This window comes from Berghia stephanieae, chromosome 3 (genome assembly GCF_034508935.2).
Source record: "Berghia stephanieae isolate SIO BIC M18660-M18661 chromosome 3, UCSD_Bste_1.3, whole genome shotgun sequence".
NCBI classification, from domain to species: domain Eukaryota; kingdom Metazoa; phylum Mollusca; class Gastropoda; order Nudibranchia; family Aeolidiidae; genus Berghia; species Berghia stephanieae.
This window is the reverse complement of record NC_088362.1, coordinates 25,595,111-25,612,457: the sequence shown is the minus strand read 5'-3', so window position 1 is coordinate 25,612,457 and position 17,347 is coordinate 25,595,111. Positions and strand designations below refer to the sequence as shown.

Sequence of the window (17,347 nt, the reverse complement as noted above, 5' to 3'; positions counted from 1 at the left end):
AAATTAAAATATGACAAGAGACATTTTTTATTTAAAGAAAATTGTTTATTTTTATTGCTGATTTAGCAATAAGGCAGTAGAAAATTTGACGATACCAATGATGATGAGGATGATGGTGGTGGTAGTGTTGATGATAGTTGCCATCAGAGGAGTTTTTATAATATTACAATAAAGGAGATAGTTGTAACAGTCATAATGATGAATAAATAGAGAAAAAAAATGCACTGCATCAAAACTTTTTAGTGCTCCCAAAGTTGAGCTTACTTCTCCCTTTCATATCTCTCGGAATGCTGTATGCTTTTGTTTTTGTTTTGTTTTTAAGGGTTTAACGGTGTTTACGACACAATCAGGTCATTTCAGCGCCAGTAAAATGACAGAAAAATGGGAAAGTCAAAAAAGTCTAGAATTATTCAAAGCACACGAGAATTAGACAGTGTTAGGGGGGGGGAGGGTTCAAATAGAGATTTGACTGTTTCCCTCTCGGCCAAGGACTTGGCCAGGACAAACCATGTAATCTCATTCAAAAGACAAAGATCTAAAACAACTCGGAAAACATATAGGGGGATAGGAGACACAGCTAGGGACCTCCTGCGACCCATGAATGCGTTTCTTCTTTCTGTATAATTTTTCAGTGCATGATTATCAGATCACATCATATTAAAAATACATTGCATTAAATTGAGCAAATAGGATAAAGTATAATAATAATATAGCTTCTGACCAAAAGAAGAGAAATAGGTTTATAATTACAATCAAATTGAAATACATTTTTAAAAGACAATCTCCCATGTTATTTTTCTTTTTTGTAAAGATGATGAAAAAAAAGAACCCATAACATAAAGACACATCATACACTAAATTTTCATTTCAAAATTAATTTATGGAAATGTTGTTGAAAACATTTTTTAAAGGCACAATAGTAATCGAAGTTTCACCATAACGAAAATGCTAATTATACAGTAAGTGTAAAAGTATACTTTAGAACAACATATAGCCAGCAGTTTTTTTTTATGGCTGATCACTAAAATCCCCTGAGTTGACAATAAGATGTGTTTTAGAAAGTTTTTGATAAAATATGTTGAATATGATAGTGCAATATCTTTGATTCACAAAAAAATAAATAAAATAAAATGAAAAAAATCTATAAAAAAAAAAAATTGTTCTGGCAGACAGATAATCCATACAGAAATTCTCAGATTTCTGTTAAGTGATCCTCTATTGTATTGTGAATCACAGCTATTAAGATGATGCACGTCTTTCATAAAATTCATTGAAAACGATAGTGCAATATCTTTCATTCACAGCTTTTAAAAAAACAAGCTAAAATAATAAAAAAATCAACAACAAAAAATTTGTCCTAGGCAGACAGATAATCCAGATAAAAATTCTCAGATTTCCGTAAAGTGAGCCTCTTCTGTAGCATAGATAATAAAATGATGCACTTCTTTCATACAATTCTTTAAAAATAATATCGCAATATCTTTCATTCACAATTACAACAAAAAAAGAAACTGTTTCAGACAAACCCACAGCCCATACAGAAATTCTCGGATTTCAGTAAAGAGATCTCCTGTCATCTACCAAAACCAATAATGACAGCTAATTAGATAATGTGTTGTTTCAAAAAGAAGCAAACAAAAAAAACAAACAACATTTTGATTACTGAGCTGCATTAAATAAAAAATGCCATTTTTAACAAATATATAAACAAACCCTGTTGATACCATTGTAACTCATTCAGTTACTACACATAATATGTGATAATATGAATATTATTAATTTTTGTTTAACAGTGTTACAAGATGAAGTACGGGACCAAATCAACCATCAAAACCAATGGCCTAGCCTTGATTCGAATAACGTCCCTAAATTAATTTGTGCGGCCAAGAGCAGAATCTGTTTACTGGCCAATGGCTGCACAGTGCGGCCGGTCTTGGAAGGCAAAAATAATAATGTAATCCAATCCTACTTTCTACAAAAGTACTGTAGATTGAACCAATGGTATCATTTCTTACATCAGAACATTCAATTGGCCCTAGGGGGATATTTTAATTGAGATTTGTGCCGAATTCGAATGTCGCTTTGTCTTATCTTGTCATTCTCATGCTGCCTCAATCAGGTGTCATCCATTTTATGACAGAAATGCAAATATAACCTCAGCGTTCAAAGATTTAAAACACTCTAAAAAAACCAATAAGATAAATTTTGTTTCGTTCAACAGGGGATATCACAAACTTCTACCATGTAAGCTTTATTGTTTGAAAGAACCACCCGGAGTGTGAAATAAAATCAACGAATAGCATATCAGAAACAGAACGTGTTTGTTTTATCGAGGAAAACTCCCTTCAGAATTTGTGCAGCCATTGGACTATGATGTCATAACAATACTTGGCAGCATTCATTCCCCAGATGAAGTCTAGATGGTTCCACGGAGGAATGACATAACTGCCTACTATGTTAGGAAGTGTAGTCTTGAGGATTTCAACATCCTACAGATGGAAAACAAATGGTTAAAAGGGAAATTAATCATAACCAAAAAAAAAACATACACTAAAAAAATTATTACTATTCATTTACAATAGCATTCGCTGGATTCCAGCACGCCAAATTCCAGCATACTTTTGCAATATAGGACATTGTAGTTGGGTGACCCAATTTCTTTCTATATAATAAGTCGATATAACTCTACACTAGTTACATATTACAGAATACTTTGTCAACACACAGGCTCATAAAAACTCTCTTCGGCTATGTGGTCTTGCGGTATGACACTCGCTTTTGGATCAGAAGGTCCTGGGTTCGAGTCTCACTTAACGCATAGTTGAGTCCTTGGAAATGGCTCTTTACTCACATTCTCACCGTACTCAGGTGTAAAATGAGTACCTGGCCGTTAAAAGCGTTGTCTCTTGTCGGAAAAAATTGTAATATCGCCTAGCAGGCACCATGTCTCATTCTACATGTTATGTGTTGCTGTTGGTCAGGGGCCCTCTGTAAAGCGATTTGAGCCCGTATAAAGGATATTGCGCTATATAAAAGCTCAATTTTTTTATGAACTGAGTCCATAATGCATGAAAACCACTTCTTACTCCCCCAACCACTGGGATCACTGATAAGGGAAGTAATAATAAGGAAATAACCCTTGAAGAACAGGGTATCTATAATTGGTTATCTCCCATAAGCATCAGATTTCTGCATGATTGGATTCTAGCACGGGGTTTTGGCTTCTACCGAGAATGTGCTAGAATTCAGCGAGTACTGTAATTAACAATAATAATAATAGTAATAATACTGATAATAATAATAATAATAATAATAATAATAATATAATGATAATAATAATAATAATAATAATAATAATAATATAATAATAATAATAATAATAATAATAATAATAATAATAATAATAATAATAATAATAATAATAATAATAATAATAATAATAAAATAATAATAATAATAATAATAAATAATAATAAAATAATAATAATAATAATAATAATAAATAATAATAATAATAATAATAATAATGAAATAATAAATAATAATAATAATAATAATAATAATAATAGTAATAATAATAATAATAAAATAATAATATAATAATAATAATAATAATAATAATAATAATAATAATATAATAATAATAATAATATAATAATAATAATAATATAATAATAATAATAATAATAATAATAATAATAATAATAATAATAATAATAACTTTATTGAATCCCAAAATGGAATTATTTTGTAGAGACGTGTTATAATTTTCATATTAAAATAGATAGATTTTTAAAAAATCCTGAACACATATTTAAGCTAATCATTTTTTTTTTTTTAAACACAAAATTTCATGAATGAATGAATGATGGAATGGAATGACTCACTTTCGGATCAGCCATCAAGTCATTGGTGGCTGTGAATATCAAGGTTGGTACTTTGACTAGACTTGCGTTGTAGGAAGGTGGACTAGTCTGGATGGAACGAAGTAAAAAAACAAAACAAAGGATTGTGAAGAGGAAAGTATCCTGCAGAGCTTTTATTTCCAATGATCAACAAATTTTAAAAAACAAACAAACAAATTTGAGTTTTTATATAGCAAAATATCCAGCAACCTGTAACATGTAGAACGGGACATGACGCCAGTTAGGCGATTTTGCAATTTTTTCAGACAGAGACAACGCTGTTAATGGCCAGGTACTAATTTTACACCTGAGTACGTTGAGAGAATGTGAGTAAAGAGTCTTTTCCAAGGACTCAACTATGTTCTGAGCAAGGCTCGAACTCAGGACCTTCCGATCAGAAAGAGTATTTTACATCTGATGGAAAGCACTTTGAGGATGATCAAAGGGTCAACACAAAAGAACAAGGACAAAACTTTGGCTCCATAGACTTGATGACTCTAAAGTTCTATAAATATTATCAATTCCTAATCTATTTTGCAGCAATGACACTCACTTTCGAATCGGAATGGCTTGGATTCGTGCCTTGATCTGTGCATAGTTGAGTCCTTGGAAAAGGCTCTTTACTCACATTCTCTCACTGAACTCAGGTGTCAAATGAGTACCAGGCTGTTAACAGCATTGTACTGTCAAAAAAAATCTAATATCGCCTGACATCGTCCTACATGGTAAGTGTTGCTGCTGGCCCCTTGTACAGCGCTTCAAGACTTCAAGTGGATATTGCGCTATGTAAAAACTCTCATTTTGTTTATTTTGCAGCACTCTTTATAAATAATGTCTAGTGAAGGTGCATTAGACGTTTAAGTGCTAATAGTTTGAATATTAATATATGTTGGTAAAAAAAGTATTTACATTCTTTCTATAAAAATGCAACTTTCTCATCATAAAGAATAAGATTAATAATATCGTTTATAAATAATTAATGTGTGTATTACATACCGTCCCATAATGCTTCATGTTCTCTTGAGGTGAATTATAATCATACATGGCAAATCTCCTGGCTTTGTAAAACTGGAAATAGAGATGAAGCAGGAGTGTTGTCGTATTGATGTGTGTGTGTGTGTATGTGTGAGTGTTGGGGGGGGGGGGGGGGGGGGGGGGTGTAAATCAGATGATTTATGGTTTTCTTTCAATTCATTCATAATTCCGGGACAGTTTTCAAATAAAACAATATCATCGTGCATTTCAATTGTTTTTTTTTGTTTTTTTTTCGGGGGGGGGGGGGGGGGGGGGGGGGGTTTAATGTTTTGTTTTCATTCAAAACAACAAAAACAAAAATAACAAAACTTTTTGATTACCGAGTTGTATTAAATAAAAATATCATGTATAACAAATATATAAGCAGACCCTGAGAATTTGCATTTGTCATTCAAAGTTATGCCCGGCTGACGGAATATCAAATCCTATTTTAAAAAAATAAAATTTCTGTGATGAATGGGAGGACGATGTGTTATTACTAGCGGTGTAAGCCATTCATCAATTGTTGACCTTGGCCTCAATACACCATTATGTTGGGGTGATTTACACGCCCAAAGTTGAATTTGTCAACACAGTTCAAAGTTCAAAAAAGTTTATTTAAGCCTTTCATGGCCAATAACCATAACTTTCCTCTGAACAAAATATATCATCATCAACAACAACGACAACAATAACAACAACAACAATAACAACAACAACAACAACAACAACAACAATAATAATAATAATAATAATAATAATAATAATAATAATAATAATAATAATAATAATAATAACAATAACAATAATAACAACATTTTCGACATCAATAGAAAAAGCATAACAACTTTGACGATTTCAGCTGTGGTGACATGTGTTCCCTACTCACTCATTTGTCAACAAATGTATGATATTTGGGTTAATGTTTTTGAAGTTAAAAATTTTTTTTTAAATTGACATTCCATTTTGTTGTCATTTTTTACTTGAAATTCCCTATTTGATGTCTTGTCTACATCGATGTGTTACTGTTTTGATATTATGAATCACAATTTAAATACTATACCTGCACCTCGAGCTTTCCAGAGGAAATGTTAGCATAGTATAATTATTATAAGTTATTGGATGAATATTTCATACTAGCACTGTTTGTGTGATAACTAACCTGGGCAAAATGGACCATATTCTTGGTGGATGTTCCTGCTGGAGAGTGATTCATGTATACAGCCAATCGGGACTGACGTTTGGAGATGAGAAGAAAAAGATAATGATAAGTAACTTTAAAGCAGCAGGTGAATATCATTTATAAGAGTGAGAGGCAGAGACACAGAGAGAGAGAGAGAGAGAGAGAGAGAGAGAGAGAGAGAGAGAGAGAGAGAGAGAGAGAGAGAGAGAGAGAGAGAGAGAGAGAGAGGAGACAAGAGATTGGATTTATATACGTGATGCGTTTGTATTTGTTTTTTTTCTTTTCTTTATTTTTCTACTTTTTTTTTCTTTTATTAAATAATCTATAACCTAAAAACAATCCTGGGGCAATAAAGATGATCATTATTATTTTTAGTATTATTATTATTATTATTATTATTATTATTATAAAACTAATGCAAATAAGATCAGATTTTATTTTAGCTTGAGTGGAAATGCTGGACCTGTTCTCTTGGTGAAAACAGTTAAGTCTGTATTTATAATCAGAAAAAAATATTGGGACAAATGATGATAAAAGCCAACCTGACCGTTTAGGTGTTGAAACATGCAAAGTTAAAATTTCACAAATGGCAAAAAAAAAAAAAAAACCCAACAAAAAACAAAAACAGTTTTTAAAAAAAACAACTTGTAGGTAACCAACCCCCCCCCCCCCCCCTCCCCCTTCCGAGAGTAAATTTAAAAAAATAATTGACGACTATATGAATGTGAAATGCTGTTCTTTATTCATTTATTTCATTGGTAATTTCAGTAAAGTTCCTTTAAAATATGTGTGAAATTCAAGGAAAAGCATTCTGTATTAAATTATGAAGTAAGACTCAAATTCTCTTTTTAAAATGCCGTAAATCAGAGGTGTTGTATAATGATAAGATATTGTTTAAGAGGTGATGTATAAGTATAAGTACACAGAGCATTTAGAGGTTTCTAAGGCTTATTAGCTCTTAATGATACAAAGTCAAAAGCAGATAAATTAGCTTGATTATCGAACATGTTGTCAACAGTGCTCCTCTTAAATTTTAATTCAGCTCATAAAGGATCTCCAATGGAAACAACTACCTGAAAGACGTTCCATCAACAAACTCCTCATATTCCACAAAGCACAAAACGGAAAACTCGAAATTCCAACTAGCCATTTGAAACGGAACAACAACAAAAACATGAAACTCAGCATTTAATTTTGAAATCCCCCACTGAAGAACAAACCATTATCTCTAATCTTTCTTCCCCTCTACCATCCGACTTTGGAATTCACTACCAACCACTTGTAAACAGGCCGTTTCAATTGATGACTTCAAAAAATCGCTCCCTGTTTCCTCCTAAAACCCCTGTTACTGAAAAGACGGCCATACAATCTTCAGACTGAAGCTTTGCCTTAATGGAAGAAGAAAATGAAAAAGAAGAAGCAGAAGAAGAAGAAGAAGAAGAAGAAGAAGAAGAAGAAGAAGAAGAAGAAGAAGAAGAAGAAGAAGAAGAAGAAGAAGAAGAAGAAGAAGAAGAAGAAGAAGAAAATATCTGAATCTATAAAAAAGAAAATTATTTAACCACTGCCTCAATCTGGTGATATGTCGGAGTAAATAAAATTTAAACCAGAGTTTAATTTTGCTGTATAATATTTGTAAACTTTCTCCAAAATTAAACAAACATTGGTCTCACATTCACATTTTTAGGTAGAAATTCAAGTTTCAGAATCTTAAGTCATTCCGAAATAACACCGTTTTGAAGCAATGGGGATATGGGTATGATGAGTGTGGCCAAATTTAGCTGAACTAAAAATCTACTGGCGTTCTATCTTCTCACATTATTCATGTTGGACACATCGTAGCCGCACAGTAAAAAGACAACGTTAGAGCAAATCCATTCTGACATTCGTTTGTCACAGAATGTGTCCACTAAGACTTTGATCACTAAATCATTTGGCAAGAAGTCTTGATATCCAAATATCAGGTATTTTTCCTGGAAATAAAGACATAGAGACGAAGGGAAATATAAAAAGGTTAAGAATTAATTTAAAAGAATAGTTTGGGTGTTTGCAATTTTTGTACTTTCAATAAAGGAAACAATATATTTGTAAAATACTTATTATGTATGATTTAATAAATATTGATGATGATGATGATGACAGCATCAAATACAATTCTTTTTGTAAAGAAAATAAGCTTCAAATTTTCCCGACAATTGGATAATCTCTATGGTGTAATGTCTGATTGTTAACCAGGAGGCCTGAGGTTCGATCCCCAGACTTTATTATTTGGATGATTATTTTTCTTGTATTTTACTCTTTACTCTGCCTGGTACACCTTTTCAAATTTATACCTTCTACTATAGCTGGCATTTCATTTATTCAGAAACGGATACATTAAAAATTGGAGCCATTTTAAAAAACATATAAGATAAGATAAGATAAGATGAACTTTATTTATCCATTTCTGGAAATTTACATTCGGTATTGCCATAGACTAATGCATTTCTGAAAATAATTAAGCAAATAAATAATAAGAAGGAAATTCAATGACATGGACGTAAACCAAAAAAAAAAAACCTTAACAAAACTAAAACACATCTAATCCAAAAAATATAATAGTAAAAAGAACCATCAAAAAATCTCTCATACCTCCCCAACTCTCTCTCTCTCTCCCTCTCTCTCTCCCTCCCTCCCTCTCTCTCTCTCTCTCTCTCTCTCTCTCTCTCTCTCTCTCTCTCTCTCTCTCTCTCTCTCTCTCTCTCTCTCTCTGTTTCATATTTACCTTGTCACTGAGAATACCCAAATACTTGAGAGGCGACTTGAGGTAATTCAGACTAATAATGGGAGCCAATCCCACAAACAAACGTATCTGAAAAGGCAAATCAAAACAATTGGTAATACTCGATGTAGCCCAGTAGTAGCGTCCTATCCAAAGGATAGTAAGTAATTGCTATTGTCCATTTCACGCTATAGAAACTGGGATAAACTTTCAGAGCCATTAGGCCCGTGGAGCCAGAGTTTATACCAGTTTCTAGTGTGAAATGGACAATAGCAATTACTTGCTACACTCTGGATGGGACGCTAGTCTATCGCAAAGTACTCTCCACCAGATCTAACAGACCCAGCTACTCAATCACCTCTGAGTGGACAGGGGGCTAAGAAAAAAATCTCGACTGCACCTTGGATCGATCTCAGTCCCTTTTGAGTGTGAAGTGAGTGCTCTACCAACTGAGCAATCGAGACCCCCGATGTAGCCCAGTGGAAATGATCAATAAGTTAACCTTTTTATAAGTATAAGGTTTCATGAGATGTCACCAGTGATCGAATAACCAGGAGGTAAAGGTGGCACCCATTTAAGACCAACACAAAATGAAACCACCAGCACAAAAAAAAATAAAATAAACAAAAAATATGAGTAGTCCTTAGGAATCATAAGGTCCATGGGTCCATAGTTTATCTCAGTTTCTATAGCATCAAATAAGCAATGACAAATGCTTGATACCCTTTGAATAGGATACTATTCTGTCGCAAAGTATTTTCCACCCGTTATAACAAAATTGTAATATCCCCTTACAGATGCCATGTCTCCTTCTACATTTTATGTTTCTGTACAAAAAATTTCCTTTGGATGAATAAAGTATTGAGTTATACTTGATGTAGCCCAGTAGAAGCGTCCTATCTAAAGGCTATGTGGTCTAGTGGTATGACACTTGCTTTTGGACCAGAAGGTCCTGGGTTTGAGACTCGCTCGGCACATAGTTGAGCCCTTGGAAAAGGCTCTTTACTCACTTTCACCAAACTCAGGTGTAAAATGAGTACCTGGCCGTTAACAGTCCGAAAAAAATGTTATATCGCTTAACAGGCGTCAATTCCCGTCCTACATATTAAGTGTTGCTGTTGGCCAGGGACCCCTTGTAAAGCGCTTTGAGCATGTTTACTGGATAATGCTCTATATAAATGCTCTATTTATCTATTTTTTTAAAATGCTCTATTATTATCATTATTGTTGGTCAGGGACCCTTTGTAAAGCGCTTTGAGCATGTTTATTAGATATTGCACTATTTAAAAGCTCAAGTTTGTTTTTTTTATATGAGAGCTGATAAGGACTCAAAATGCAGCTGCTCTTTTGAGAGGAGTTACTTGTTACCATTAAAGAGGTTGAAAATTCCTGGAATCAGTTACCTTGCTCTGATATTCTGGTTGTGATGCAAACAAAGCAAAAGCCAGGATTGTTCCCTGAGAGTGGCCGATGTAGTGCAAAGATGGCTCGCAAGTTTTGTCGAGTATGAAGTCGATGAAGGCTGTTGTGTCGTACTTTGCCATTTCATCAAAGCTGTGAGAGAAAAGAGACATATGAGAAAATGGAAAAAGAGAACCTAAATGGCATTCCTACTACTAACGTCAGCATTGATTTGGTTACATTGTACTTACATTGTACATACTTTGAGCACATTTAGTGGATATTGCGCCATATAGAAGCTCAATTAAGATAAAGATTAAGTTTGGGAGAATTACGGTATAACCAACTTGACATTAAAAAGCATCTACATATTACTTAAATCCAAAATAATTTATATGGAAATCAAATAAATTGTTTCCAGAATATCATATGACTAAAATCACCTCCAGTCCCAGAACTCATCGCTGTCAGGTTTTAAAATGATGTGGCGTTTGGAATATGTGTTTCCCCGACTGTTCCCCATCCATACGTCATATCCATTGTCAGCTAGGATGAAAGCTGCAAAAACATTTTGAGCCATAAATCAAAAGCGAGTGCACGTTGGGAACAAAGTTCAAATTTCAAAAAGCAAGAGTGTAAAAAATCATTTATTCTACCCCTCAATGAATTTTGATTTCGTCATCTTTGAAAAAAAGACATCTTCAAAAACATTTAAATAATACATTTGAAGAAGCAACTTTTTAGTAAAATTTAATTATTTATAATCTGACATCACAAATTATTATTGTAAATATGAATTCATTACGCCTTACTATTTAGGGAGAGGGGTGGAATAATATGAATGATATGGTAATCTTAACTTTAAAATTGAGTGAGAACATGATACAATCTTTGGTAATATCATTCATTAATATCTAAATTAACATACACATCTACAGTGAAATTGGTTAGATAACACATTATTTATGCTGATTAATTTGTTAATGTTGATATTAATTTTAAAATATTATTTTGTATGGATTATAACTATAACACAATGCCCTAGCACTTCATATACATTGCAACCTTGTTATATCGCCATGTTTGGGACCAAACCAAAATTGGTGATATTGTGAGTATAGCAGTCGGGACCCTACAGCAGTGCGGCTATGTGGTCTAGTGGTATGACACTTGCATTTGGATCAGAGGATCCTGGGTTCGAGCCTTGCCTCACTGCCATCATGTCTCGTTCTACATATTACGAGTTGCTGTTGGTCATGGACCCCTTGTAAAGCACTTTGAGCATGTTTAGTGGATATCGCGCTATATAATAGCTAATTTATTTTTTCTTTTTAAATTTAAGAACTGACAAAGTTGTAAACAAACCTAGACTGTCATTGGCAAAATTCATAATCCAGTCGGCAGCAGACGATAGAAGTCCATGTTGTAAGAACACGACAGGTCTAGATTTGGTTGGACCAGAGTCATTGCGGCCATATGGAATGCGATGCAAATCAAGTAAATATCCATCTTTGGTTTGAACAACAAATTTCTGAACTGGGAAACCTTGGTTTGCAATGAGTTCTGTCTATAAACAAAGGAAAGGAGTATTTCTTATTAAATGTAGATAAAGTGTGACCCAACATCTCAAAATGGTATTATGTTAGTATGAACAAGATTATATATACTGTAAGTAGTGTAACTGGTGGACGCAGTTTAAGATTTTCCCTCACATTCTCTCATTTGTATATGCTTCAGATTACTGTCATTGAAAATAACACAATTATTTATTTTTTTGGTTGTAACTAATCAGATAAGTGACAAAAAAATTGGAAGGTAATTTTTGCAATTTGTTGTAATAAAATGACTTTGTTTTCCAAATGAAACCTAAGGCTGAAGACTTAATAGAAATATTAAAATACCAAATTTTGTATGGAATGATGTGTGTTACTGTTTGTATGTTTGTCACCTCGATCGAGTTTTGTCGTGAGCCGCTCTCATGTTGTCATGGTGTTCTGTTTGTATGTGGCACTTTTCTAATGAATTTATGACGTCATGTCTTATTTCAGGTTTTCTATATAAGCTGCCGTCAACTTTTATTCACTCACTTTAGCATTGTATCTTTGAACTTGAAATTTAATTCTGAGATGAATTACTTACTAAATCTATGTATGTGTACTTAGTGTATTCACACCAAGGTGGGGAAACGCGCCTTGTGAAATAATATATCATTTATTTCTTTTATTTTCCATTACAAACGAGGTGTATAAATCTATTCAAGATAATTTCTAAAATACTTACCAAATCACGTCTGGCATCAGGATCAAGCTTTTTCTCCAAAATAACATTTTTCATTAAATAATTTCTGGCATTCAAGACCATATCAAAACTTTCCCGCTCTTGAACATACTGTTGTATTTTGCTTTGAATTATCCCTTCATAGCCTTTGAGAGATGCGTGTGATTTCAAAGAACTGAATAGCTTATCAATTGACGATCTTGTAGCATCTAACGAAGTCGAGCTGGACTGGTTACAATAACACAAAAGTAGGAACATTCCGACAGAAATATATATTTGACTTCGTACGACACTCATTGTGAAGCTTTTTTTCTTTATTGTCTATTTCAATTTCTTATAATGCAACAAGAGAACAATAAAAAAAAAAGAAATTAAGTCAACATAAAAACTTGACTCCGTTCCTTTTCATTCAAACATTGTATAAAACACGAATTCTATTCTAGAAAAAATGTCTCTGCTGTTTACAAATCCAATTACGAGCAAAGTTTAAACTCAATCGTGACTATCATAGAGTCTAAGTCTATTTAGACCTGGGAGTTCCTTTCGTAGCCAGTTGTGATGATTTTTCAAAAATAAAGTAATAAAGCACGTCGACAGTAAAAATGTCTTGGCTATAACGACCAATCTAACTGATAATTGTAACAATTTCGATCAACTAACGACTCCCTTCAATAGTATAGTAAGATCTTCTTTATCGATCACTGGTCAATGACACATTGGATAATTGAATAATTGATCATTCATCAGTTCAGTTCGTTGGTTCAGTTCAACAAGGCCCCAAGGTAAACAATTCCAACAGTACTGAATTACTGAACTTACGCTTGCAATTCTTCTCCACCTCTTTGAACAGCGTTTTATCGTAACAAAATATCTTCCTTCTCTTCTCTATACTATGTAATCAAATTAAATTTCAAATTTTGCCCGAAAGGAAGACAAAAATTAACACAATCCCACACCATTCACGTGATCATCACAACAACCACAACCGGTGTGTCACACAATGGATGTGTTGTTTTGATTGTGTATTTTTAAGGTCGAAGGTCATCGTCATGAATCGGAGGTTAAAGTTGATCTAAGTGGGTGGTACCATAGATCTCATGAGGTAAAAAACCTTCTGCTTCTTCTTCTTCGTCGTCTTCTGTGTTATCAATTTATTTTAAAGAATTTATTTGTCAGTGTGCACCCCAAACTAAACAACCGTAGATCAGTTTAAGTGTGGCTATGTGGTCTAGTGGTATGGCACTCGCTTTCGAATCAGAACGACCTGGGTTCGAGCCTCGCTCGGCGCATAGTTGAGTCCTTGGAGGAGGCTCTTTACTCACATTCTCTCCCCGTATTAAGTTTTAAAGTGAGTACCTGGCCGTTAACAGCGTTGTCTCTGTTTGAAAAAATTGTAATACGCCTAACAGGCGTCATTTCCTACATGTTAAACGTTGTTGTTGTTGTTGTTGTTGTTGTTGTTGTTGTTGTTGTTGTTGTTGTTGTTGTTGACCAGTGGCCCTTTGTAGAGAGCTAGGAGCACGTTTAGTAGATATTGCACTATATAAAAGCTATGGCTTTATCATATTTCTCTTAAATTTATTTAGGACCGCTTAATGGACGTATCAGATGAGGGAGACGGCATTTTGGCTTCTTGCATTGATATTTACCCAGATGCTTTTTCTTTGTTTATCTTTGGGGTTTTTTTGTTTTTGTTTTTTTTGTTTGTTTTTTTTTTTTTTTCGAGTGGGAAGTGGGGGGGGGGGGAAGAGACCATTTTTATTATATTGATCGATAAAGGTTAGACCAAACAGTCTTGTTAGTATGCGATAAGGGAAACATTTATGATGAGCCATCAAAACTACAATGTATACACACCAGTGTGTACAGACAATGTAAGGGCTCCATGATACACACATTGGTGGTAATGATGAAATCAATAATAAGCCAGTCAATGAAAAACCAATTTCCAGGGGCTAGAACATTTTCACTGTCATACATACGTCCTTGCCGCCGGTGCAGAGTGGTACATACAAAGTACAGATGAAGACTGAGATGAAGTATACATATCATATAAAAGACTTTTTGACAAGTTCGATGTCATTTTATTTGATCGAAATACACTGGCCAAAATGCATATTGGCAGTGTGAGCACAGAGGCTGAGCTTAAGGAGATGGGGACAACATAGAAGGAAGCGGAGATGGCAGCCAGAAACGTGTTCTGTTGAGGAGCATCGTTGGTGGCCTGTGCTCTTGAAGGAGCGAAAGGCCTGTAAGTACTTTTAAGTAAGTCTATTTGAGGCTATATCGTTTGATTTGAAATAAAGGGTTTTATAAAGATATGCTTTATGATAATATGAACAATCCGTAATCTGCTTTTGTTTAAAATCAAACAAAAGCAAACAAAGAAAGGCAAAAAGTCAATGACATAGGACATCAGCGTTAAACCAGAGTGATAAGAAACCCGTGTAAAAAAAAAAAAGTAGTCCCTTCAGAGCCATTGTCCAATGGACCCGGAGTTTATCCCTGTTTCTATAGCGTGAAACGGACAATAACAATGAATTGCTTGCTATCCTTTGGGTAGGACGCTCTCTTTGTTTAAAGTGCCAACACACGGGTATGAACCAGGAACCCCTGGTCAGGTATTTTTCACTCTGGCTTATGTGCTCTTTACTGCGCCATCTGCAACTCTTAGGTGGTCCTACCCTAAGATAATTCAGCTTGCACTACCCAGTACCCAGTCGCCATATTCAGCCAGCAGCCCTCTTTCACACCAGGCATAATTGCTTTACTCAGTCTTTTCTTTGTAACTCCTGCAGTACTAAAGACTAAAGCTACTGTCCTGACGTGGCGGTATTGCCTTGATCTCGTCGAGGACCTGCTTCTCCCATAATATGAGTCAAATCCAAAGTACCTCGGGGTTTCGCCGGACCACAGCCTTACCTATCGGGTCCACCTCAAAGGAAGGAATTGCCCGGAAGATAAGGAAACGCAACCGTCTTCTAAAGAAACTGATGGGAACAACTTGAGGTGTTAATCAAGCACTCCCGATGACTCACTCCTTGGCACCATGCTATTCCACAGCGGGGTAATGCGCTCCAGTGTGGGGTAGAAGCAAGAACGTTGAGAAGGTCGATGTAAAACTTCGCATGTCTACTAAATTACTAAATTGAGCTTTATATAGCGCAATATCCACTAAATGTACTCAAAGCGCTTTACTGGTCACTGGTCAACAGCAAAATTTAACATTTAGGACGGGACATGCCGCCTGTTAGGCGATATTACAATTTTTCGGACAAAGACACCGCTGTTAACGGCCAGGCACTCATTTTACACCTGAGTACGGTGAGAGAATGTGAGTAAAGAGCCTTTTCCAAGGACTCAACGCATGCGGCGTTGAGTTTGCGGCATGGATAGATCATCATAACAGTAGTGTGACACCATTAGAAGCTTCTGCCAAACAGGCGTCATGTCTCGTCTTACATATTAAGTGTTGCTATTGGATAGGGACCGTTTGTAAAGCGCATTGAGAATGCTAAGTGGATATTGCTCTATACAAAAGCTCAAGAAAGTAGTGCCATAATATGCCACAATATAGGATAGTCGAAACAACAAGGCGCTGCATGAACCTTACATTGTGGATCTAAGATTATTTGAAATCCAACTATGTGTGTAGGAATGAGAATTTTATTCCAGTTTTTTGGTTTAAAACATGCGAGGGAATTCAAGACATCATTATTTCACAAGAAACCATTGCGTAATTAAATTGATAATGGGTACAAAGATTGTCATCATAATCAATGGAAAACACGAATGACATAGTTATGACAATATAACAAGTTTTATCATGATGAAACATGAGGATTTTCACAGGAATGTAGAAATAGTATAACAATAGAAATAAATACATGTGTAACAACAAGGAACAAGTCAGGCTAGCGATGCAAATTGTGCATGGTATGTCAACAAGGACTGAAATGTGACCAATAGCTTCCATATGGTATTGTGTTGGAGTGGACGACTTGTCAAAAAGTGATTTTAAAATTTAAAAAGAGCCGAAAAACGAAATTTTAGATTTTTGTTCTTACATTTAAATATAATTCCCCTCCCATATTTTTGGCAGTAAAATCGAAATCACCCAGACATAATACAGTTTCGAGGCGATTGGTCATACCCATAGCCCTACTCTTTTAGTACGCCATGGTCATACCTAATGTTGAATGTTGTCTTTACAACAATGACACAATGAGTTAATGAAACAAACATGGCGTTGGTGGCATGAATTAGGTTTTTAAATTGTGCCAGGAAAAATATTTATAGGCCTATTAGTCATCTTTGGAAAGTAGAAAATAAAAGTATAATGCAGAGAGAAAGAAAAAAGAATGAGGAAGAGGGAAGGGATGGGGTTGATTTTTAGATCAGTCTTTGGCCCAACAGTAGCGAATAAAGTTAGGCGGTCACGTTGCACGTTTCCTGTGACAATTCTTCTTTCCCCTCATGATGTCTTAATAATGGCTGAAGGTCAACAAGATGCAGGAACGCTGTGGTCTTCCCAAGCTCGTGCTGAGACCCGTAGAGCTTCGACTTCAGTGTGGTCCTCTCGGGCCAAAATGGTCACCCTTTGCTCATTAAACTTTATGATACGAAACGTAGGATTTAAGATTGGGAGGAAGAGATTGCTCCTGATATTGTATGCGTTATTGATGTAGACGGCAAGAGAGGAAGAGGCAGACCAACAAGAAGCTGTGAATGGCTGGGAATGACAGCAACTCAAGCAAGTAGACTGGCGGAAAACCGTAATCTGTTTCGCAAGAAAGTTCGGGAAGCAAC

General features: G+C 34.8%; 1 protein-coding gene across 2 annotated transcripts; it reads right to left on the bottom strand.

Annotated features, from left to right (window-relative positions):
• Positions 1-23: 23 nt before the first annotated feature.
• Positions 24-13,617, bottom strand: LOC144967427 (gastric triacylglycerol lipase-like). Of its 2 annotated transcripts, XM_078904608.1 has the most exons (11): positions 13,358-13,533; positions 12,542-12,871; positions 11,627-11,828; positions 10,705-10,819; positions 10,264-10,414; positions 8,864-8,950; positions 7,917-8,072; positions 6,082-6,153; positions 4,902-4,973; positions 3,888-3,974; positions 24-2,489 (listed from the first exon to the last, which is right to left on the bottom strand). In XM_078904608.1, exons 2-11 carry the CDS (start codon positions 12,833-12,835, stop codon positions 2,346-2,348), a joined length of 1,380 nt encoding a protein of 459 aa, XP_078760734.1. In that variant the 5' UTR covers positions 12,836-12,871; positions 13,358-13,533; the 3' UTR covers positions 24-2,345. The 2 variants fall into 2 exon arrangements, with proteins under 2 accessions (XP_078760734.1, XP_078760733.1); XM_078904607.1 differs by having other exon boundaries at positions 12,542-13,617.
• Between the last annotated feature and the right edge of the window lie 3,730 nt (positions 13,618-17,347).